The sequence below is a fragment of the Lethenteron reissneri genome, chromosome 22, assembly GCF_015708825.2.
Source record: "Lethenteron reissneri isolate LAM-NWPU_2019-01 chromosome 22, ASM1570882v1, whole genome shotgun sequence".
NCBI lineage: Eukaryota > Metazoa > Chordata > Hyperoartia > Petromyzontiformes > Petromyzontidae > Lethenteron > Lethenteron reissneri.
The window spans coordinates 3,697,521-3,719,811 of NC_083800.1; the positions used below are offsets into that span (position 1 = coordinate 3,697,521).

The 22,291-nt window shown below is 48.6% G+C and overlaps 1 protein-coding gene across 12 annotated transcripts in view; it reads left to right on the top strand.

Annotated features, from left to right (window-relative positions):
* Window positions 1–405: 405 nt before the first annotated feature.
* LOC133345533 (actin-binding LIM protein 1-like) overlaps window positions 406–22,291 on the top strand; it is a 120,684-nt gene continuing 98,798 nt past the window's right edge. For all 12 annotated transcript variants that reach the window (XM_061556383.1, XM_061556371.1, XM_061556374.1 and 9 more), the window contains exon 1: window positions 406–689. In XM_061556383.1, coding sequence (XP_061412367.1) covers window positions 671–689 — 19 coding nt within the window. In that variant the 5' untranslated portion in view covers window positions 406–670. The remainder of the gene's footprint in view (window positions 690–22,291) is intronic.

The window sequence follows — 22,291 nt, forward strand, 5'->3', positions numbered from 1 at the left end:
GCGGTACAGCGTGCCGAGTGGCAAGAAAGACGCAAGGCAAATGAATTCGCCACACAAGCGAATTGATCTGTCAATGCTGCATGTATACATGCACACGTACGACACAGATGATCACTCGCACATGCGGGGATATCGGAAAGATTGCAATTATTGCAATTGATCACGTTAAAAGCATGTTTTAAGGCCCTGATTTTTTTTTGCGCTGAAGCAGAAATAAAATATGTTCAATAATGCATAGGCTGCGATCGGCGAGTCCTTTATTCATTCCGCGTTCTAATTCTCTAGCAACATCCAGCCCGCTACCTTGTAGCCTCCATCACACCCCCTCCCCTCACCTCCCCCACCCACCCACCCACCCCTCTCTCTCCCTCCCGTCCAATCTCTCTCCACCAGCTGATCGCCCAAAACGAACGATCCGGCTGGGTGGAGAACAGCTCTGGCAGTGCGGCCAGCCAGCTGCTCTGCTGCTGCACTTGCAGCAGTCTACGCGCTACTGCTGCCGCCGCTCTAGCTAACCCACCCCTTGGTGGTGACTGCCTTGCCCGCCTGCTTAGCCGAACGAAGCCAGCTTCCCTCTTGCGCAGCGCTCTGTGACGAAGCCACAGACTCGGCACAGGGCAGAGAGGAAAACGGGACCCCCCCCCCCCGCAATCATCCATCGCCGGACATCATGAGCTCGAGAAGTTCCAGTAAGTTGATGTCGTTTTGGCGTTCTTCGCATGCATAACGCGCGTAGTCTCTGCGTTTATGCTAATACGTCTATGTCCGTCGGTCATGCGGCGAGAGTGGAGCTGGTGGATTGACCATACTTCACCACGCTGGTAAGTGCGGTTTGGGAGAAAGGAATGCGTTTTTTTCTCGCCTCTCGCCGAGTGGCTGACTGCTTTGGGGTGGTGCACCCTTACCCCATCGAGCCACCCAGGTCGACTGAAGCAGTCACGCCGCTGCGCCACGGGAAGGCTGTCGGTGCTTCGTTGCAGAGGCGGCGGCGGCTCAAGGAAGCCTTCATCTAACAGTGGATTGATCACGGCTTGTGATGACATATACACGCATGTGTGTGTGTGATTGCGTTAGACGGAGCTGTGGTTGTCGATAGGATGTGTTCATTTGGGTTTGTTGTTTAAGCGAAATCATTCTGAATCGTCAGATCTCGGAAGCTAAGCAGGCGGGAGCCTGGTTTGTCGGCTACTTTGATGGGATGCTGTCTGGGAAAACCAGGTGTCATATGCGTGGGCTGCGAGGTGGCCAGGATGTGGCAGTACTGCCGGTACAGCAATTGCTTCAATCCACAGATGGATTAATTGTTTATTTGTGGATGGATTTTGGATCTCTCTGTGCGGAGCGTCCGAGTAACCACCCTCGTAGGAGGGTGGCATGCTTCTTCCGACGCAGTGTTGGCCAAATGTCCCATTGCAGGAGGACCCTTCTTGACAAGCGGGGTTTTGAGACTCATTGTATGCGCGTATGTTGCACTTCTTTTGCACCGTACGTAGACATCCGCGCTAATCGTTGAAGCTTTATTGCGTAAACAAAGGACATAATAGATCATTGTGATTTCTAGCAACCTCTACAGACACGCAGCCAGTAGCGTCGCGTCTAATTGTTTGTGCGTCGGAATGTCTGGATTGCAAATGCAGTACAGTCTATTGTTTTCCCCGCTGCATCATTGCGTCTGTTACTGGGGAGGAGTGGTGGCGCAATGATTAGCGCGATGCTCTGTGAACTAGAACCTATCGAAGTTCAATTCCAGGAGAGGGCTGACATCAGTGCCGAGGCCAGGTGTGCTTTATCCGATAGTTATATCTGAACCCACACTGACCAGCCCGGTGAGGTGTGGTTAAACGACCATACCTGGTTAAACGACCGTACTTGGTTCAACAACCGTACTTGGTTCAACAACCATACCTGCTTGAACCGGGCTGGGGAGGCCTTCATCCAGCAGTGGACTGACAAAGGGCTGTGAATGATTATATTGTATTATTTGCTGTTTGTGCTGTAATTAATATTCCGTCAATTAATATTACGGACAATTTGACAGTATACACACACGCACATTATTACATTGAATTCAGTTCGTGGGTTATGCTAAATATGCAGAATTCTTAAAACGATTTGGACAGAGACGAACAAAAAAAACCTTTTCGTTCACGAGCGGATTGCATTTCGGAGAAAACGCCACTGCAGTGCTCATACGAGCGGGATATGCTCACCACTGCCATCCCCTGGCCACAACGCCCACAACACCTATCAAGCCCTGGCGACGTTCACCCACACCCAAGCAATTCGCCAGGCTCAAACCCCTGCTTAGTTTTCGAAATCGGGCGCCGCATTCGCTGTGATTCGATGTTCAGGCAATCACGTTTTTCGCGAGAACGCCTGTTGGCGCGTGGGAATTCTGAGAGAGGCTCACTCCCCCTTTGCTGAAGTTCACGGGCGCGGCACGCGATTCCCACGCATGCCTCCGTCGCCAGTGGCTTCGCATCTGGAGTCGAGATGCGACAGTGGGCGTTGTGGACCGAGGCGCGATGACTTTGCAGCGCGGATGTAAGACTTGGGCATGCCCCGGTTTGTCGCAACTGTTTCCGCCACCGTCTCCTTCGCGTGGGCAGGATCCCATTCTTCTCTGTTCGGCGGAAACAAATCGGGCACGATCAAATGACTGGCACAGAACAATGCGATGATTGCCAGCCTATACTCGTTGCTCGGCGTTTAATTTAGCTGGAATAGTCGCGATGGAATGCTGTGCTTGGATTTTTTTTTTAGCAAACCACAGTCCATCTCGCCTTATTTTGTCCGTGTGATCCTGTGGTGGTGTGCGGGAACATATGACACAATAACATAGGATTGTTATGAACGGGCGTACCTTGTATTCTAGTGGTAGTGCCCTATGCCGATAATTAAGCCAGCCTAGCAGCGTTCTGGAAAATATCGAGCTGGGAATTGAATCCTATCACAGTGAGATTGCGACTCCAGTTACAGCAATGTGGTTGATACAGGACGATGCTTGGTACGTGCAAAGGCGAGGGTTAGAATTCAGGGAGAGGGGTCTTGCTAAAAATACATCACGATTGTCTCCAGTGCATATCCAAAACCATATTCTGTACTGACCTAAAATCACACGATCTACACTGCGGTAAATGTAGTCTCTTATATATGTGCGTTAAACCGCTGGTAACACTGTAGATTCTAGATTTGAAGCTTTCGTGACTGCAATGATTCATATTCTTAGGTTTTTTTCGGTAAAGTCACGTAGGTAAAAAATAAAAATTACTTTTATTAGTTAAAATTTTTTACCTACGTGACTTTACCGAAAAAACCTAAGAATATGAACACTGTAGATGTTTCATACATGTTATATATAGCACGCTATTAGGTAAGTGAGCCCTCTGAATCCCCACCATAGTGACACGCGCACCAGACAATTTGATAAATTAAAGCCCCTTTAGTCAATTAACGTGTCGGCGATAGGGGCTGTTGACCATACTTCACCACATTTGTCAGTGTGGGTTGATGAAAAGGACGGGGCCGGATTGGTTTACCCTTCTCTTAGAATCGAACTCGGGAGCTGATATATAACGCAGTGTGCCAACCCGTTGCGCCACCGCTCCTCGCACACAAAACAACGCAGTTATACCGGATTATTTGTGCCGCCTTGTTTTTTTTTGTTATCATCAACGCGCAGGCAATTTAATTATCAGGATTATAAGCGGCGTTTTTTTCCTTCCGGATAACTGAGAAGTGTTGCCCACGTGTGTTTGGCACGGGCCTTGGTCCCACGGAATTCGATGCCTGAAGAGACAAGGACAAAGATCCCCCGTGTAGCCTCAACAGACTGTCGGGGCAAGTGCTGAGAGCGAGCACCTATGAAGGCCGGCACGGCACACGAGGGAGTGGGTGGCTAGCACCACACTCAGCCACCTTTGTCTCCCCAGTGGTGATGTTTACACACCGCACCAGGTACTAATTTAAAGCTGAGTCGACCTAGGGGAGGAGGCCCGGGACCGATAATTAATCGTCACTTTGTGTTGGCCGTGAGCGGGATTTAAACTCGGGTCGCCGTGTTCGCAGCGCGCTCACCACTACCCACGAAACGACGCCTCACCCAACCCTCCCACGGCCAATCCCGTCCCCACCAACCAACACCACCCCCCCACCAACACCACCCATCCACCCATCCACCAACACCACCCACCCACCCACCCATCCACCAACACCACCCACCCACCCATCCACCAACACCCCCCACCCATCCACCAACACCACCCACCCATCCACCAACACCACCCACCCATCCACCAACACCACCCACCCCACCGACCCCACCTACCAACCCCACCCACCAACACCACCCATCAACAGCACCCACCCACCCCACCGACCCACCCACCCGCCAACACCACCCACCCACCCATCAACACCACCCACCCACCAACACCACCCACCCATCAACACCACCCACCCACCCATCAACACCACCCACCCACCCACCAACACCACCACCACCCACCGACCAACATCATCACCCACCCACCAACACCACCACCCACATGCCCCTGGTGTCCGGCGCAGTTGCACCGCCGGCGCTACGCGATAGCTGCGCTTGAATCCTTCGCCCGTTGTGGAAATAAAACGAGAGCAGCGCCGCTTCGCTCCGCTGGTGCGCTTACCGCGCACACAGAACGCGCGCCTCCTGCCTACACACAACCCGCTGACTCGGCTGACTTCACTGCCCAGCCGTCATTGTTCTTTACGCGCACACACACACACAGAGGTGAACAAAAGATCCCCCGTAAAGCCACACAGATTGCCTGGGGCCAACCGCCGATAGGCAGGGGCATAACGAGGCGGCTGGTGGTGGTCGGGATCACGCCCGGGCCGCCTTTGTCTCTTCAGTTGCGGGTGTTTTTACACGTGACAACGAAGGCTTGTCGACATCGTTGGGGAGCTGGGAGTACCCGTTGCAGATATGTCTTAGTCGTCGATGCTGGCCGTGAGCGGGAATCAAACTGGGGCGGCCGGCTTCATCGCGCGGTGGCGCGCTCACTACCCCCATTGGTTTGTCAAATCTTGCCGCTGATACCACTTTTGGAACCGCGCATGGTTCGAACATCTCTCTGTCAATCCACTGCTGGATGAAGACCTGCCCATTGCCGTGTCGGTCATGGCGGATATGCTGTCCATATTCTTGGTTCTTTCGGTAAAGTCAAGTAGAATGGAATTTTTTTTTTTTAATATTATTTTATTATTTCCATTCTACGTGACTTTACCGAAAGAATCAATAAGATGAATCCCTGTAGTCACGAAAGCTTTAAATCGAAATTTATGCTGTCCATACTTCATCGCGCTGGGTTAGTTAGTGCGGCTTGGTGTGAAGTGTGGTGGTTGCTGGTGAAGGAGGGGATTGATTGATGGCAAGACCGGTTCAGGTAACGCTCGCCGGCGATGTGAGAGCCCTGTACCTGGAATCGAAGTGGGCTCGCCCAGGGTTCACAGTGCAGTGCGCTAACCACCGCCATCAACCCGCACTGACCAGCGCTTGTGGTCAGTGTTTGAGAGATGGAGGCTTGTTTCATGAGTTAAAGTACATTGCTTGTACACCACCGGCAGCGGAGCGGTGGTGCAGTGATTAGCGCACCGCACTGTGAACTCGACCCGCGTGGCATGGACGAGCGAAGGGTAGGAGGCCCTCATCTAGCAGTGGATAAACGGAAAGGAGCCGTGCTGCACCTGTACATACCGAAGTACAACGGTCGCCGCGCTTTGCGCCTTTCTCCCCTGCATTTCCAAGTAAAAATTGGGGGTTTGCGGCTTATAATCCGGGAAGTGTGTGCGTGTGTGAGCAAATAATTTGGGGGTGGTGGGGGGGGGGGCACAAATTGGGAAGTGCGTTTTTTTTTTACTTTGCGGATCGCCTTATAATTCCACACCTGTCAACCCCTTATCAGTGCCCCCCTACCTTACTACAGACCAAGTCAGACCTTATTGGTCACGCCGTGCCCTTTATACATCTCGGCGTTCATCCTGCAAGGTCCCATCACAAGGAAGAAACAAACAACTTAATAATAAAAGAACACATTTGTGCCCACATGGAAACGGCTGTACGCCGCATGGACCTGAAAACTCAATTTCCCCCTTTGAGTAGCACTCAAGAGAGTCGGTGGCGGTGACGGTGACTCAGCCACGCGTTCTTCCGAGCACAACTCCCACGCACGACCCAGCAACGCAGCCTTGAACGGCACGTGGAGCGTCTGTCGTGGTGTGTGAGCCTGTGTGTGTGAGCGGCGGTGTAGCGGTTAGCGCGCTACGCCACGAAACCCGGCGAACTCTAGTTCGATTCCGGCTCACGGTTCTGGGCATCCCTTAGGTCGACTCGGCCTCAAACGAGTGCCTGGTGCGGTGTGTAAACGTCGCCACAGGGGGAGACAAAGGCGGCCGGACGTGGTGCTGGGCGCCCACCCCCTCGTGTGCCACAGTGCCGGCCTTCATAGGGGCTCGCTAACAGCGCTTGCCCCAACAGTCTGCTAAGGCGATATTTGTTGTATTTCCTATTTTTTGTCGTATAGGCTGCGTACAAAGTCGATAGCACCCGTCATGCACGGCGATTGCCCACCCATTGCCACTGATCATCCACATCGCATTGCACCGTAGCGGACACGTTCCCGGTGACTTGTCCATACGCGCTATAGACCACGACCTGCTCGTGTACATATTTACATCAGCCGCAACTCTTGGCTGCTTGCGCGGCTGCACGATGAATATTTGTAAATGATAAATCACCGACGGTAAAGAGATGCGGGGTATGGGAGCGGTGGCGCAATGATGAGAGGCGATTCTTCGGCGATATGAAGGAACCCGAATTAGATTCTCGGTCACGGTTAATATCACAAGTTGCGAGTGATATCGGAACCGGTCCTGTGTCCCCCCCCTCCTTCTCCCCACCGTACCGACGAGCGCGGTGAAGTATAGTCAACATATTCAATGACTGGCAACGTTACAGGTTTCACATTTTTACGTAAGTATTAATATCTAGATATATATTTTTTATAAATATTCTGGACACGGTGCGTCGGATACGCCACAGAGATGAAACGTCGAGTTCCAGCGAGACCTTAGCGGGTAACCAACAGAGGTCGCAAACGGGTTTTGATTCCTTACCCGTACCCGTACCCGGCCGCACCAGGGTCGCAAATGGGTACCCGTTCCCTACCCGTACCCGTTCCCTACCCGAAATGAGTGACAAACGGTTACTCACCAGTGACTCACGGCCTACCCGTACCCGGCCGCACCAGGGTCGCAAATGGGTACCCGTTCCCGTACCTGGCCGGGTACGGGTATCCGGGTATCTGGTAGGGTACGGGTATCGGGTACCCGGTTAGCGACCTCTTTTAACCAACCCAGCCCGCAACGTGGACCCCCCCATCGAGGCGGTATGCAGCCAGCGTCGACATTAAACGCTCACGCGGTGTTGTAACGCTGCCACTGGGCGCGTCGTGGTTCGCGCACGTGAACATCGCAAGGGCGCGCGTGACCAAGTCAGCCCGTGGCCGCTGCCGGGATTGTAACGGGGGGGGGGCGGTAACTGCAGCTGGAGTCGCAATCCCCAGGGGGGGGGGGGGGCCTTCGTCGGTTCGATCTCCCTCCGCGGAGCAGTTGAGACGTCGCGGCTTTGGCTAGAGCGTGCATCGGTAGGGATGGATGGATGGATGGGTGGGCCAATGGATGAGACAATTGGTGATGGGCACGGCTGCCAAGGCTCAGGAAGGAACGCGCCCGAGAGGGCGAGCACTTTGCCAATGTAGCGACGAGAGGATCACTTTCACGTGAAATGGAGAAGCGAGATCGATTGTGGAATTGCGAGAATCGGAGGGGGGGGGGGTGAAAAAAGTGTGTGGAGAGTTTCATTCAACAGTGTACAGAGAATGGCAGCTGATATTCGAAAAAGACAAAGAACCCTCATTTAGGGTTGTAGACTAAAAAGCGAATGTTAGCGAGCACCTATTAAGGCTGGCAAAAGAACACGGGGGTCGTGTGGTGCCAGTGCCACATCATGTACAATAGAGTACTTCTTTAAATCTGAGTTGACATAGGGGATACCCAAACTAGAATTAGATGTCACAAACACCACTGATGTGCATGGCTAGGAATCAAACCCGGGTAGCCGGGCCTGTAACACAATGCGCCGTTACCACTCCACCACCGCTCCCCATTATACAGTATGCCTTTGCCATTACGCGTATTACGGTGGCCAAGAACGGACTTAGTCATGACAACGCCGTATGAAGCACATTCACCTGTACAGTATTTACATTCAAATGAGCACTCCTGCTTCGGCAAACTGAAACGGACGCAACTGGAAAATGAACACGACGTGTATTAGGTGACGGGAAAGAAGAATCCTCCCAACTGCTCAGCATTCGTAGGCAATGAACGATTGCCAATCGGGACACGTAAGCAAATCTACGTTATGCAGGTTATTTGGCATCCGGAGAGTGACGCTGACTCCTCGGGACTCTTTTTCTCTGGAGGGTCTCGGATTTAGTTTATTTATTTGATGATGATTTTTTTGGAGAATTAATGAATTTATTGCACAATTCGGAGGAAACCCACGCACACGAGGTGGCAGCACTCTATCCCCGTACAGATGTAACAGATAGCGATTAATCCACTTGCTCTGCCGCATAGTTTGTATGTTGAACTTCGTTTGCATCGTACGTAGCCAATGGCACTAATCGTAGGTGCGGGGGAAGGACAACAAACCAAACACAAAAAAGCAGTTCTAAAGAAATTCGTTTTCAATCTATATTTAAAAGTACATCGCTCCTAGTGGCTTCTTAATATCGGAAGGAAGAGCGTTCCAGACGGCCGCACAAGGGCATCTGAAAGCGTGCGATGCGGTGACCGTCTTTGTTCGATCGCCAGCCAAAAGCTGCTGCTACGAGGAGTATGACTGGAGTTTACGTGATGATGCCTTTATGCTTCTGAACGAGATCAGCAATGTATTGTGGTTACAATTGGCCCCTCCACGCCCGTGGGAGAAGGGAGTTTCTCAACGTTTGTGCAATCCACGAAACCCCTCGCTGCCCCCCCCATAGTGCAGGATTACTGGTGTCCGCCACTGCTAAGAGAAGTTAAGAGGGCGCGGGGTAGAAGGGGACGATAGTTTGGTGGTTGAGAATAATAGCAGTGGCAGCCAAGGGAGAGAACGTGCCCAAGAGTTCATAGTCTGTTGTCCTTCCCACCCCCGCACCTCCGATTAGCACGGTTGGCTACGTACGGTGCGAAATAATTTCAACCTGCATGCCTACGTAACGCTGTGTAAATGCAGCTTTGAAATCGGCTCATGCGCAGGTGCTAGATGGATGGATCATTACATGGTATGATCACGAGAGATGTCAAAGGCTTGGTGGAGGACTTCACCCAGCAGTAGATTGACAATGTCTGACGATGACATGTTAATAGATAGTTGAATGATAAAGGTTTTAGTTGCTGAGTTTAATGGCCAAGACATCTGATAAATTATGTCTGGAATGTGAATAGGGGTGGGGGGGTCAGGTAGTGTGGGGGGGCTTGTTTCAGGGTTAATGGATGAATCAGGGAAGATAATACTGTGCTGACATTTCTGGAAATCGTGGGAAGTGGCTTCCTTTTCCGATGAGATGGAAAAGCTGGGATCCTGCCTGTGGACATTAAACACCACACTTCACTCTTCGACAGAGAAAAGATCGTGTCAACCTCGGCTGGCACCACGACGAAGGCTCATTTGAGCTAAATACGATTTTCAGCCAGACCAAATTTCACTCTCCTTGCTAATTCTCAAAAATCAAACTCTCCCGTGGGAGCGTCAAGACTTCGCGGTAAGATGAGATGCTATTCTCAGCGTGCCTGTCCAATTTGAATGATGCCGCAGCTAGGCGAAACGTGCACGTATGCAGATCTCCGGTCGCAGCCTTCGTAGCCAAACGTGCTAATCGAAGGTGCGGGAGGGGGGGGAGACAACACGAAACACAGAGACAGTGTTTTACTTCTTCATCTAGTTGATAAAAAACTAAGATACAGTTCATATGCTTGGTTCTTTCGGTAAAGTCACGTAGAAGGGAAATAATAAAAATAAAAAATATATTTGTAACAAATATTTTATTATTATTTTATTATTTCCCTTCTACGTGACTTTACCGAAAGAACCAGACATATGAATCCCTGCAGTCACGAAAGCTTTAAATCGAAATTTAAGATACAGTTTTTTGGGGTCGTTCATCGTTGCCGTACATGTATTTTATAATAAATAATAATAAAGACAGTTGAAATAGCGACATTAACACAACAGGCCCATTACAAGGGTGCTAAAAGTCACACGAATGCCGTGCGCGGTTTAAGCAACAGGAGACAGTCGCATTCGCATGTCCGGGAGGGGCAGGACAACGCTAAACAAAGAGACAGTCTTTGGATTTGTCATCTTATTGATGGCAAGGATACCTTAAATTTCGATTTAAAGCTTTCGTGACTGCAGGGATTCATCTTCTTGGTTCTTTCAGTGAAGTCACGTAGAATGGAAATAATAATAAAATAATAAAAATAAAACATAATCTTCTCCACAGACCTGTTCTCCACCTGAGGACGGCTGCTTGCGTTGTGGCCGAAACGTCGTGATAATTATTTTATTATGTTTTATTTTTATTATTTTATTATTTCCATTCTACGTGACTTTACCGAAAGAACCAAGAAGACAAGGATACCGTTTTCTTGGGGTTGTTCATCTCTGCCGTACATTCATTTAATAGTAATAATAATACGCAATAACATAGACGGTTGATATAGCGCGCCATAGCATCACGTGCCCATCACAATGGTGCTGAAATAATGGTGATACCAGGAACGATTTAAATCACGGGTGTCTGGTCACTGTTGATTTCGCATATCCGACCCGGCCAATGAACCGCCCACGCCCAGTGCAGTATTTGCGCGCAGTGCAACTGTCAATGTCCGTGGATGTTCACAAATTGTATTGTTAATCTCGCTGATTTTTATATTCGCTCGCTTCTAGAGCGCACTGACACACGTCCCTATGGTTAAAGAAACGTGCGCTTTGTTTAATTCCACTAACCTATTTGTACACACGTCGCTTTCACTGTCATTTGTCCACAGGTGTTCGCATATCTGACCTTTTCACGTATCCGCCTGCAAGCTCAGTCTCCAGTGAGTCGGATACGTGACGTGGCACTACAATACATAATTGCTGCGTTAGAGCAGCGTAGTTCTTCACAATTACTGCAGCCTTGCACCCCTTTGTTTCTAAATCGTTAACAATCAAAAAAGTTAATAAATACATAGGGTCGACGAAACAAAGTAGTTGTACTTATGTGCCCGTGCTTAATTTGTGTTTTGATGATTTACCTTCTAAAACTCTCTGGCCACGTCTCGCACCCCCCACGAAGGGCATCACGCACTCCCAGGGGGTGCGTGGACCCCAGGTTAAGACCCACTGGCGTATCGCGTCGGTGCCCAGATGAAGAAACGGCAACAGGCGTGTCTCTATGGAGACCTGGAATCACGTTGGAATGTTGTCCTGAGCCGGTTCCAACTCATTAATTGGCTTTTCAATTTCCCCCCCGTCTTGATTGAAACAAAAGACCAGTTTGTAGAGCGGCGGAGGTGTATGGAGAGGGGGGCGGAGGGGCGGGGGGTCGTGCGTGTTACTTAAATAATGTGAACAAGTCTGTTTGATGTTCCTGCCTTTAAAGCTCTGCCCTTGCGCGAACCAACAACGCAAAGATTGTTACCTGCAGATAGGACCTACACAGAGGGTGGAATCTGTCGCGTGCACAGGGGGTGCACCTGCACCGGTGCAATACGGCCCAGAGGGACCCCTGGCAACGTACTTGAAAGAGAGGGGGGGTCTTTAACGGGAAGCCCCATTTCAGTGCTTACAACGGGGGCTATCTCGGTGAACGAGGAATGTTGGAGCAATATTGAGTCAACGTTCGTCCAACGGTTCCAACTGCATTGCGACGTTGGTAACGTTGACCCAACGTCGCAATGCATTCTGTGATCCCGACCGTGCACCCCAAATATGGAATGCACATGTGCACAGATGTACACAACTTCTGACGTTGCTTAGGCATCGTGTGTAATAAAAAAACGAATACAAAATTAAAATACTATTTATATATATATGTGTCAGTCCATCTGACCACGAGTCTGCCAGGCTGATATTAACCAGCAGAATTTGTTGAAGCATGCAAACTCCCGACTGGTTTTCGACCTTCTGGGGCTCACCAGCAGAGTCAGTCACGAGCTGTCTGCGACAATTAAAGATGTGCGGATGTAAATGTACACACTGACGCCTACTCGTTTTGAGGGCGATATTGGTAGGTAAAATGAAGATTTATTTATTGTACGTGCATTCCTTCGCTTCTCATGGCCAATCTGAATCTGTCTGCGGTCCATAGAATGATAAGGCGCACTCCTCCCACCCCCCCCCCTGTATTTTAAAGCAAAAGTTGTAGCTGCGTCTTATAATTGGGTAGACGTGTGTGTGTTTGTGACCAAATTTTGGATAACTTTGTCACTGGGCGTACGTTAAGAGCGCGTCTTACTTTCCCGAGCATCTGTTATCATGCAGAGAATACGGTAATTTAATAAAAATAAAATGTCAAGAAGGTGGTAGGCATTATGCAGCCACTTACGCGCGTGCATTTATGATCACGTGGGCCCTCCTCATCAATCAAGCGCTCTGCAACAAAAAGCTGATTAAAAATGCATATTGTTCCACTTTCTCTCAGAGTGCTTTTATATATTATAAATATTCAATAAAGTGGTCTCGGCTATTGTAACCGTGCAGCGTTCTGTGGGGGGTTGAGAGGGCAACGTGACATTTCCAAGTGTGTCGAGCTTACTGTCTGTCGCATGAAGACATTGCCGCGTTTGTTTTGAACTATTCGCCACTTAATTTGCATTAGGTAGCCCACTCAGTACCGTTTAGTAGGGCATGTACTGCATTGTGTAGTTTGTGTTAGTGACGCGTCAGATGACACTAATATGGTAACATTCATTCATTTACCGCCCCTCGTCAATCTACTGTTGGATGAAGGTCTTCCTGCACCGTGTCAGTCACGAGGATTGTTGTGACCATACTTCACCAGGCTGTTTGGTGCGTGTTGGTGAAACAAGGGTGGGGATGGGGGACTGATATTAGTTCTAGATTTGAAGCTTTCGTGACTGCGAGGATTCATACTCTTAGTTCTTTCGGTAAAGTCACGTAGGTAAAAAATGAAATAAAAGTTAATAATTATTATTATTTTATTTGTATTAATTTTAATTGACATTTTTACCTACGTGACTTTACCGAAAGAACTAAGACTGATATTAGCTTTGGACAGGATTCGAACTCAGGACACCAGGTTCATAGGGCAGTGGACTAACCAACTGCACCTTCATTTTCCGTTCGCAAAATCCACAATGTGCCTGCGTATTTAAATGCAAAAAAAATGAATGCGTGACAAAACGGCAGCTACAGTGTTGAATATAATCTATATCGATCCGAAATTCCAAGAGGTGTATTGGTTTTGCAGTCAATTTGTACAGATGTCGGGTGCTGCCGTGTTACTTAATATCTCCCAGCAAGTCTAATTTGTATCAAATCTCACCGATCATACATTATATATGGGCACCGTGTAATACCCATTGACACTAATACGTATGAACCGCAATGCTTCTGGAAGGCAATTCATCATTTCATTTGGAAAATTATCCGAAACGACTTGTGTGATGCAAACGAGCGGAGAACAATTCCTCTTATCTGTGGCGTTCATACTACGTCGGATTATTCGAAAAAAATGGTTCCACTTATCCACGGGGAAAAATAAAAATCCACTGAAAATAACATAATTGGAAGCATAGGGCCACGGATAACGGGCATCTTCATTGACGCTACAGCTTCCGCGGATGATACGAGTCGCGTTTGAAAAGGCCACAGACGAGAGGCGTTCTGTACAAATGTAGTGCCATAGGTGGGCCACACTTACCTGCAGTGGTGGACAGGACCCATCTGCAGCTACCTCCGACCCCCAGGGGAGGGGCCACTGTGCCAGCCCAAGAGGGGAGGGGCTGCTGGGGGCTCTAGGATCTTGAGTCTAGACCCGCACCTTGGCTGGGTCGGGTCAGGTAGCCTCCCCTAGGATAATTGTAGCCAGAGGACCCCAGAGCGTAGCTCGAGTAGGCTGTGTTCCTGTGTTCCTAGGCTGTGTCCCTAGGCTGTGTTCCTAGGCTGTGTTCCTAGGCTGTGCCCTAGGCTGTGTCCCTAGGCTGTAACAGAGTATCAGGACTGTTGGAGTGTTATATTGTAAATACGAAGTTACCTCTACAAGTGTCTCTGGAACCCATTACACAAACATTGCAACATCAGGGCGAGAAGCACAAACTCATTTTGCACTGCAAGGGTTACTTACCGGTCTGTGCTGAATGATCTTTTCTCTCTCGCACATGGGAAGAGTCCAAATGGTAAGGTTCAGCACGGGGGGGGGGGGGCTGTGCCTGCTGGAGCCGCCTGGAGTAACGCCGGCCGCGTAGGCAGCATGCGACGTCACGCATGCTGTCGGGATACCACGAAGCAATTGGTCACCGAAAAGGGCTGAACCACGTCCCCTTAAATCAGTCTCACTGAGCCACCATTGTGTCCTCGCAGTGTGTGTATGTATGTTGAACATCTTTCGCACCATATACGTAGCCAACCGTGTTAATTGGAGGTGTGGAGGAATGACAGCAAAATAAACACCAAAAGCACTTCTGAAGAAATGAGTTTTCAGCCGAGATTTCAAAGTGCACAGCTCCAAGTGGCTTCCTAACGTCGGAAGGAAGAGCGTTCCAGACGGCCTGTGAAACAATCGCTCGAGGTGAGCCTGAGCTCGTCTGACCTCAGAGTCTAAGCCAGGGGTCGGGAACCTTTTTGACCGGGAGAGCCATAAAAGCCAAATATTTCTAAATATATTGCATTGAGAGCCATATAGTATTTTTAACGTATAATACATTAAATATGTCTTACTTTTAATGTGACTTCTGGTGCTGCATGGTTTTGATGATGGCCTTGTAGTCTGGTTCGTACGTGGTGAGGTTGAGCTTCATGCAGGCGTTGAGGCCCCGTGAAATTTATCTTCAAAACGAATTTATGTTTACTTTAAAATGACACTATTATTAAGCAATATCACAAATATTTTAAAATCAGTTCCAAACTGATTTTTGTATTTTTTTCAACTCAAAATTGTCTGGGAGCCATATGCGAGCCATAGGTTCCCGACCGCTGGTCTAAGCAGATCAATGCCATGGCCACGTGTGCTAGTGAGATCTGTAAACACATCTGTTCACAAAGGGTTGTCTTTCGAAATAGCAATTATATAGGCACTATTCGGTACCTATTCACATGGAAATTTTGAAAGTGTTTATCAGAATGTTTTGTTTTTTATCATCCGGCACCATAGTGTAAATTGCAGTCACCAATGAACATTTTTTGTACACGATGTCTCTCTTGGTCTCTCTATTTGTAAGCGATGAAGAAAAGCTATTGGCCAAAACGTTGCCGATTATATATTTTCCATTTTAAGGGCAGTGATATGGATGAAGATGTTGAGTAAATTACAGCGCGAGGAAATAACGGCCAATGTGCCAGACTCGATCATTAACACGATTACGGGTTTGATTAAAATTGTCAAAACTTGACCGGGAAGAGAGAGAGAGAGAGAAAATATTGTTCATTGCAGACAAATATCTCATCGTTTTAAGGGTGGATTAACGAAGGCGGCATAACTTCATGCGGTGATGAACGTATGTGCATTATCATGTAGAGCTTGTGCTGTGATCTGTTCATAGTTTGCAAAGATAAAACATAGATCACGACTTCACGCAGACTCCCAGAAGTAGATGCAGTTTTGTGAGAATTGAATTATTTCCGAGCTCGCAGCTCAATGACATCACGAGTGCATTTCATGGGAATGCTTTCTACCGCCCCCATCTTGTAACTCGCTTATTATTTGTCGTAGGCTTTCAGTGACTCTTTTGTAAAATAAGGAGACTCGGCCTAAGGTGTAATGCTCTTCATGCTTTGCTCCGAATTGATTTGAGTATTTCTTGTAAAAAAATATTCAAAGGTTCTGCAAACCACTTTTTTTCTTGCTATATGTTTAAAAGTATGCTTGCTACCATCAACGCTATCCCAATTCGGGCACGCACGCCACTTATGAAATGAACACGATGTATCGTTTGACGCGTTGATTTGATTTTCGTTTTACAATTCAGCTGCGAAAGAAATTAATTGTGCTTTTAAAAAGTACAATTTGGTAGAAAAAACCCCCCAACGAGATTCGTGTCACGTGTCGCTGGAAACAAGGATAGCTGATCGCTGGAGAGATCCAGCGATGAATCGACAACGCCCACATGGGAGAAAATGATGCGTTGAGCACAGTGCCATGGGACCCTGCTGGAAGGGACGACATGAGACCCTCTGTCCACTGCCCCCACCCCACTCCCCACCTACTTCGTAGCTCGCTGCTTGGGTGCATCCCAGGCTGTACCAAGACAATACAAATAGATCACAGCATGGCAAGCTCTGCATGATAACGCCCGTGTGCCACCAGGTGCAGTTGCAGCGCCTGCACACTCAATAGTTGGAGCACACTGTGAATCATGAGTCGCAGCCTACCGCGCGAATTGCACCTCTGATTCGTGCCGTTGTCAACGTACGGTGCGAAAGAAGTTCTACATACGTATATGCATACAGCGCTGGTGGAGCAATTCAATAATCCTACATGGAGACGCTATGGATTTTGGTTCAACACAATCACTGCGAATATTACAGAAATGGTGAGGTTTTTATGAACGTGCACACAAAGCTGAATTGCCTGCAATGTTTTATTCGCAACGTTAAACTGCAGGGCTCTGATAAAGAAAGCAAATAGCAATCTGAAAATTGAATCTATCCATTTCCTTTCACGTGAGTGTCATGAGTCACGCCTATTGCGTTATTTGACTTGGCGTTCAGTGTATACAACGAGGAGGTGTTTGTTGTTGTCAGAATCGAACTGTCCCCTGTGATTCAGCAAGCACAAGCTACGCTTAATTATCAGCATTAGTCACAGACACAGCTGCAGAAATGCGGCAATGAGATCCATCCTTCGCCGCGATTTGCATTGCAGCACTCGCGCAGAATACTGTAGTCTACATTTTGCCCAAGTCGTGCTCCGCACGTCTGATTTATGCGGCAACTCCTCGCAGCAACAAATTATTCTTCCGAATCCACGTAAGGAGGCTCCCTCCCCTGCAGTGCCTGGGCGCGCGATACGATCCGGCACTTCTTTCTCTTGATGTGCGCAGGATGAAGGAGGCGAGCGCTCGTGGGAGTCTTTCACTTTATCCACAGTTGGAGCGTTGCACCCCGCCGACGGCCATCACAGGCATGCTCCCGTGCGCTCGCTCGCTCGATCGCTCCGCTAGCCGCGGTGGCTTCTTCCCCGAGCCGTAATGCAGCAGCCCCTCAGCCAATAACGGCGCGCAGAGACGCGGACGTGCGCGCTTCGTGGACCGCGCACCATACCGGGAGTTTTTCTGAAATGCAACGATTTGCGTGCCAGCGTCCTTGGCAAGGCTGGCAGCTCTTTCGGCTGGAGAGGCTGTTCACTGCGGATCCCGGCGCACGTTATGCCAACGTGTGCGGCGTTGGGAGCCCGGCGATGCAATGCATTGTCTGTCAAGAGCGTGGCTGTGCGGACGGCCAAGGTGATTTATTGTTTTGATAGTCCTGCAATGTGATCACCCGAGGTTATTCACTGCCGAATAATTCGTCATGCTTAAGCATCCGCATTAATTTCCCCTCTAATGGAAAGCCACTCGTGCAAGGCTTGCAGCTGATATCGCAATGCCTAAAGCGTGGTGCATTTTAGCGGTAACCATTTTTTTTAAATATGTAATATACAATATTTGCCTACATTTAATAACGTGCCCTCATTATTGACTGCTAGTATAACATGGCTGATGATGGTCATGTCATCAGCCGTGGTCAATCCACTGCTGGATGAAGGCCTTCCAAAGTTGCCACCACCAGATAATCCTGCCCTGTAACGGCACCTCCGCACAAACTGAATTCATCCTTCCATCTTTTCGGGTAGACGTCGTCTTAGCAAAAATATATAAGCAAACATTGCAGGGCTACTATTGGCTGACCCTCATAAAATGGGGCAGAGTTGTGCAACATAGGAGCAATGGGTTTTCTGGGCCAGAAGCCAGTGGTGCTCTGTGGCCTGAGTAGAGTTGCCGATCCTCACGGACTGTCCGTGAGTCTCTACCGGAATTGGCATCGATCTTCTGGTGACTATTGAAAGCAATCCGGGGAGATTTTGAAATAAAATACGTTTGTAAAATAAAAATTCTCCCCGGAATAGCCTCAGTCGAGAGTTACCAACCCGGGGCCTTAGAACTCGTGATGTGGCTGTCACGTTTACATTTTCCTGTCGCAGGAGAAACGTTTGATGAGCGGCAATTTTGCAGGAAACAATGAACGGGATCCACATCTCTCCTCCATGGAGTGCAGGCTTCCCGCACCGAGCACCCCCAAACCCCGTGACTCTGTCCACCCCCCCCCCTCTGTTCACTCAGCACGACGCAGACCCGCAACACTTAATATTTGGCACGACGGCGCCGACAGTTGGGTTTAATATTTTATTCACGCGCTTCCACGTGGCCGAGCACCGAGACCCTGAATTATTTAGGTGAGCACAAAAAAAAATTGCCCAGATGTGGAGCACATCGCTCGCTGCTCTTCGGCCGTCATGCTGCTCTAAATGTGGCCCACGTGCAATTGAATGGTCTCTCTATGTGTCTAGCTACATATTTCATTATTACTACAGTGGGAAATATATACAAATGATTTAGCATCATAAATTATTCCATCAAAAAAAATCCACTGATATTTGTTCGGCGTCTTTGCTAAAACATGTCTTAGATGAAAATGTATGCGCACCATAAAAATAAATACTTATTAATAAATATTATTACGTCTGGCTATGCTGCAACTAAACTGGTAGCCAAGGAATTAAATGTGTCCGAGGACCGTCCATCGGGGGGATGAACCAATGACTCAATGTGTACAGGTGCTTGGCGGATTGCCACATCACAGAGCCGTGGGAGATGGTCACAGCTTGCGGATAATTTCATCCAGCAGTAAATTGATCCTGACCAAGCTGCTGTCGACGACGACGACTGGCCCAGTCACGACTGCTGCAGAGTTGATCTTCCTCGCCACCGTGCACCATCCCCGCTACGTTTGGACCCTCGCCTGCCTTGATTGATGTGACAATAAGGCAGTTAGGCTGTAACGCATTCACGCTGCGAGCCCGTGCCAATTGCGTCAGCGTGGCGAGCTGTGCGGTTATATTTAGCCCGCGTGTGGGAGGCGGCACCCTCCGCCGGCGTCACACCACCACCCCCCCTGGCCGCCACCACCGCCGCCACCACCGCCACCACCACCGCCGCCACCACCGCCGCCACGTTACGATGAAAGTGCTCGGGGCGTGCCCGTTGTGCGTGACCGCCGGCACCCCCAGTCGCCAGTGGCAAGTGGGCGGTGGCTGGCGATAACCCAAGGCGCCTGCAAGATTATCCCTCTGCCGACTCCGTTTGGCAACGGTGCCGAGGGTGTCTGCTTTTCTATAACGACTCGGGGTTGTTCGGAGGCGCCAGTAGGCGCCCCTCACAACCACTTACGGCCTTTGGCCAGGAAAGTCACGAAAAAATTGCACACGAACGACGCATTCACGCAAGCACCCGATGCTCCGTTTTGAAGTTTTAAAATGAAACATCTTTGAATTGTATTATGTTTTGAATTAGATAATTTTGTTTCTTCATTAGGAGCTTATATCATCTTACATCTGGAAGACTTAATTGAAAACGACGTTTCGTGTGAATTTTCTCTCGTCGTTAAGTAGATGGCCTTGCTGGGGGTTCGGTTTGATGCGGACTTTCACCTGTTTTGGATTGCGCGATCGAGATAAGGCAACATTAAGCTGCTGGCCGTGCGAGAAGACTGCCGTCTGCAGATCGATTCCAACGTCATCGAATGTCTGTCCCTGCGCCTTCGTCGTTCATGCAGGGGGCGCGTAGGTTTGCAGCGCCCCCTGCATGAAAAGGATGGAAAGTGCAGCATTCACAGATAAAGTTGTGTGCTTGCAGCCCTGCAATTGCTGGCCGGTGCCACTGTTGGCAGAAGGCCCTCCAGTTAGAGGGGATAATTTTGGTCTACTCTTCCATTCTGGCCAGACGACTTGAAAGGTGGAAGTACCCACACTCAACCAATCGTGACCTGCCCATCAACTGACTGCTGTACTTGTATTCTTTGACTGTATTTTTTTTAATACAAAAAAAACGAATCCTTTAATATCTGGAACACACCTCGCCTGGCATTACATCTTGAAGTGCATGCAAAACGGTAAAACGTTTAAACTACATGCTCACGGACCTATACACTTCGACTGAAAATTGGCATCCGTTTGTTTCATCGAGCAACAAACACGAGCTATTTGTCCATGGCCAAGTTGCAATGAAACATTCTGTAGTTCTTTCTAGAATTGGTCCAAGCCCACTGATTGCAGGGATATGATCCGGCGGCATGCGCTACTTGAGGAACCTGCTGTCCATTACGACAGAGTAGATTTTTTTTTATTTTTTTTTTATAATTAAACTGGCATTGACACCACCTTGGCTGCGTACGTAACAAGCAAGCTGTCGTTCTCTGCAATGGATGAATGATGAATGTTGTGCAATACCCGGGTTATCTCTTCGCGTTATCATAACGTGTAGTTGGGTATTAGCTGCGTATCTAATGCTTTGAAACTTGCAGATGGCGGTGCGTTCAATCGTTCGGTAGTCATGGCACAAGGAGATGGAGCGTCTGGAACTCCGTCAGTCAGTCAGACACTTCGTCTTGTTAGTGAATGAGACCGTGAGTTGACAATAGAGAATAACCAGAGATGAAATGTACTCATTAAACCCGCTACACAGGAAAACATGAAAGTAATTATGGGCGGTGACCAGGTGTTGAACCCAGGATCTCAACCAGTGCTGCCTCGAGTACCGATTCACCTGGCCACCTCTGCAAAAGTGACAACATCCGGTATATTGATATTTTTTGCACTTAGGAAAGTGTCCCATTTGACAGGGTTACTGCAATCGTTAACATGTGTAGATCACAAACTCTGCAGGTGTCAAACCACATGTTTGAATCTTATTCGGATTTTTTTGTACAATATACATTGTTAAAATTTGATGAGCACATTTGTATAGGCGGTGATGACGATTTGTTTTTTCTACTGAACTATTTTTTGGGAAAGAGTGGCCTAATTGGCAAACCAACTGCCGGGGCATGAGGCGAGGGCAATTACTTTCTCTTAACGAGGCCCATTTGCCCTGGAATTTCAATTTGTGCTGACGGAAGCGTGCGAGGCTAACGGGTCTCGCGATGAGAGCTGTGTTTGTCCGTAGAAGGTGAATCGGCGAGTGCTTTTCCGCGACGATGACTCCTTGGACGTTTGGCGGCGCGGCCCGCAGAAGTGGCCAGTGGCATTTTAAATGGTTCTCAATTGTTGTTCAATTGTATATTGAAAAAAAAAATCCATTCACTTTCAAAATGCAATCTTTGTTTGGCTGTCCCATTTTAAAAGTGCAAAACGTTGCGTTTTTTTCTCCCGGAGAAGAAAAAAAAGATGACCGAGTCATTTGCGATACAATTGCTGTCATTTTGAACAAAATAAAATCAATTATAGGCGAGTGGGGTGCTGTGGGAGTGTGGGGAGCAGTGGTGGAGTGGTCAGTGCAGTGCACACGATACCCAGCCACCAGAGTTTGATCCCCATTTAGGGCTAACATCGGGTGGAACGCGACATCCGAACTGGTCTTGGGCCCACCCCCTTAATTAATAAAACACAAAAATGTTACTCCTAACCTCAACCCCGAAGTATGGACAAACAACACCCGTGACCAAAACCGTGTGGGAAGTCCATGCAGCAGTCGAGTGACCAATGACTGTAAATTAAAATTGAATTTTTGAGAAAATTATTACCATTTAAAATCAACGATTTGATTAAACATTATTATATTTAAATTAACATCTATTATTTGTCTCTCCACGTAAAAAAAATGTATTTTGTTTTACACAATCCATCGACTGCACGGCCTTCTGGGAGTGTATCTTATCAGCAGCATTGGTTCAATCCAAGCAGAACTTTGGACCGGTTTCTCTACTCGGTGTCTCGCCAAT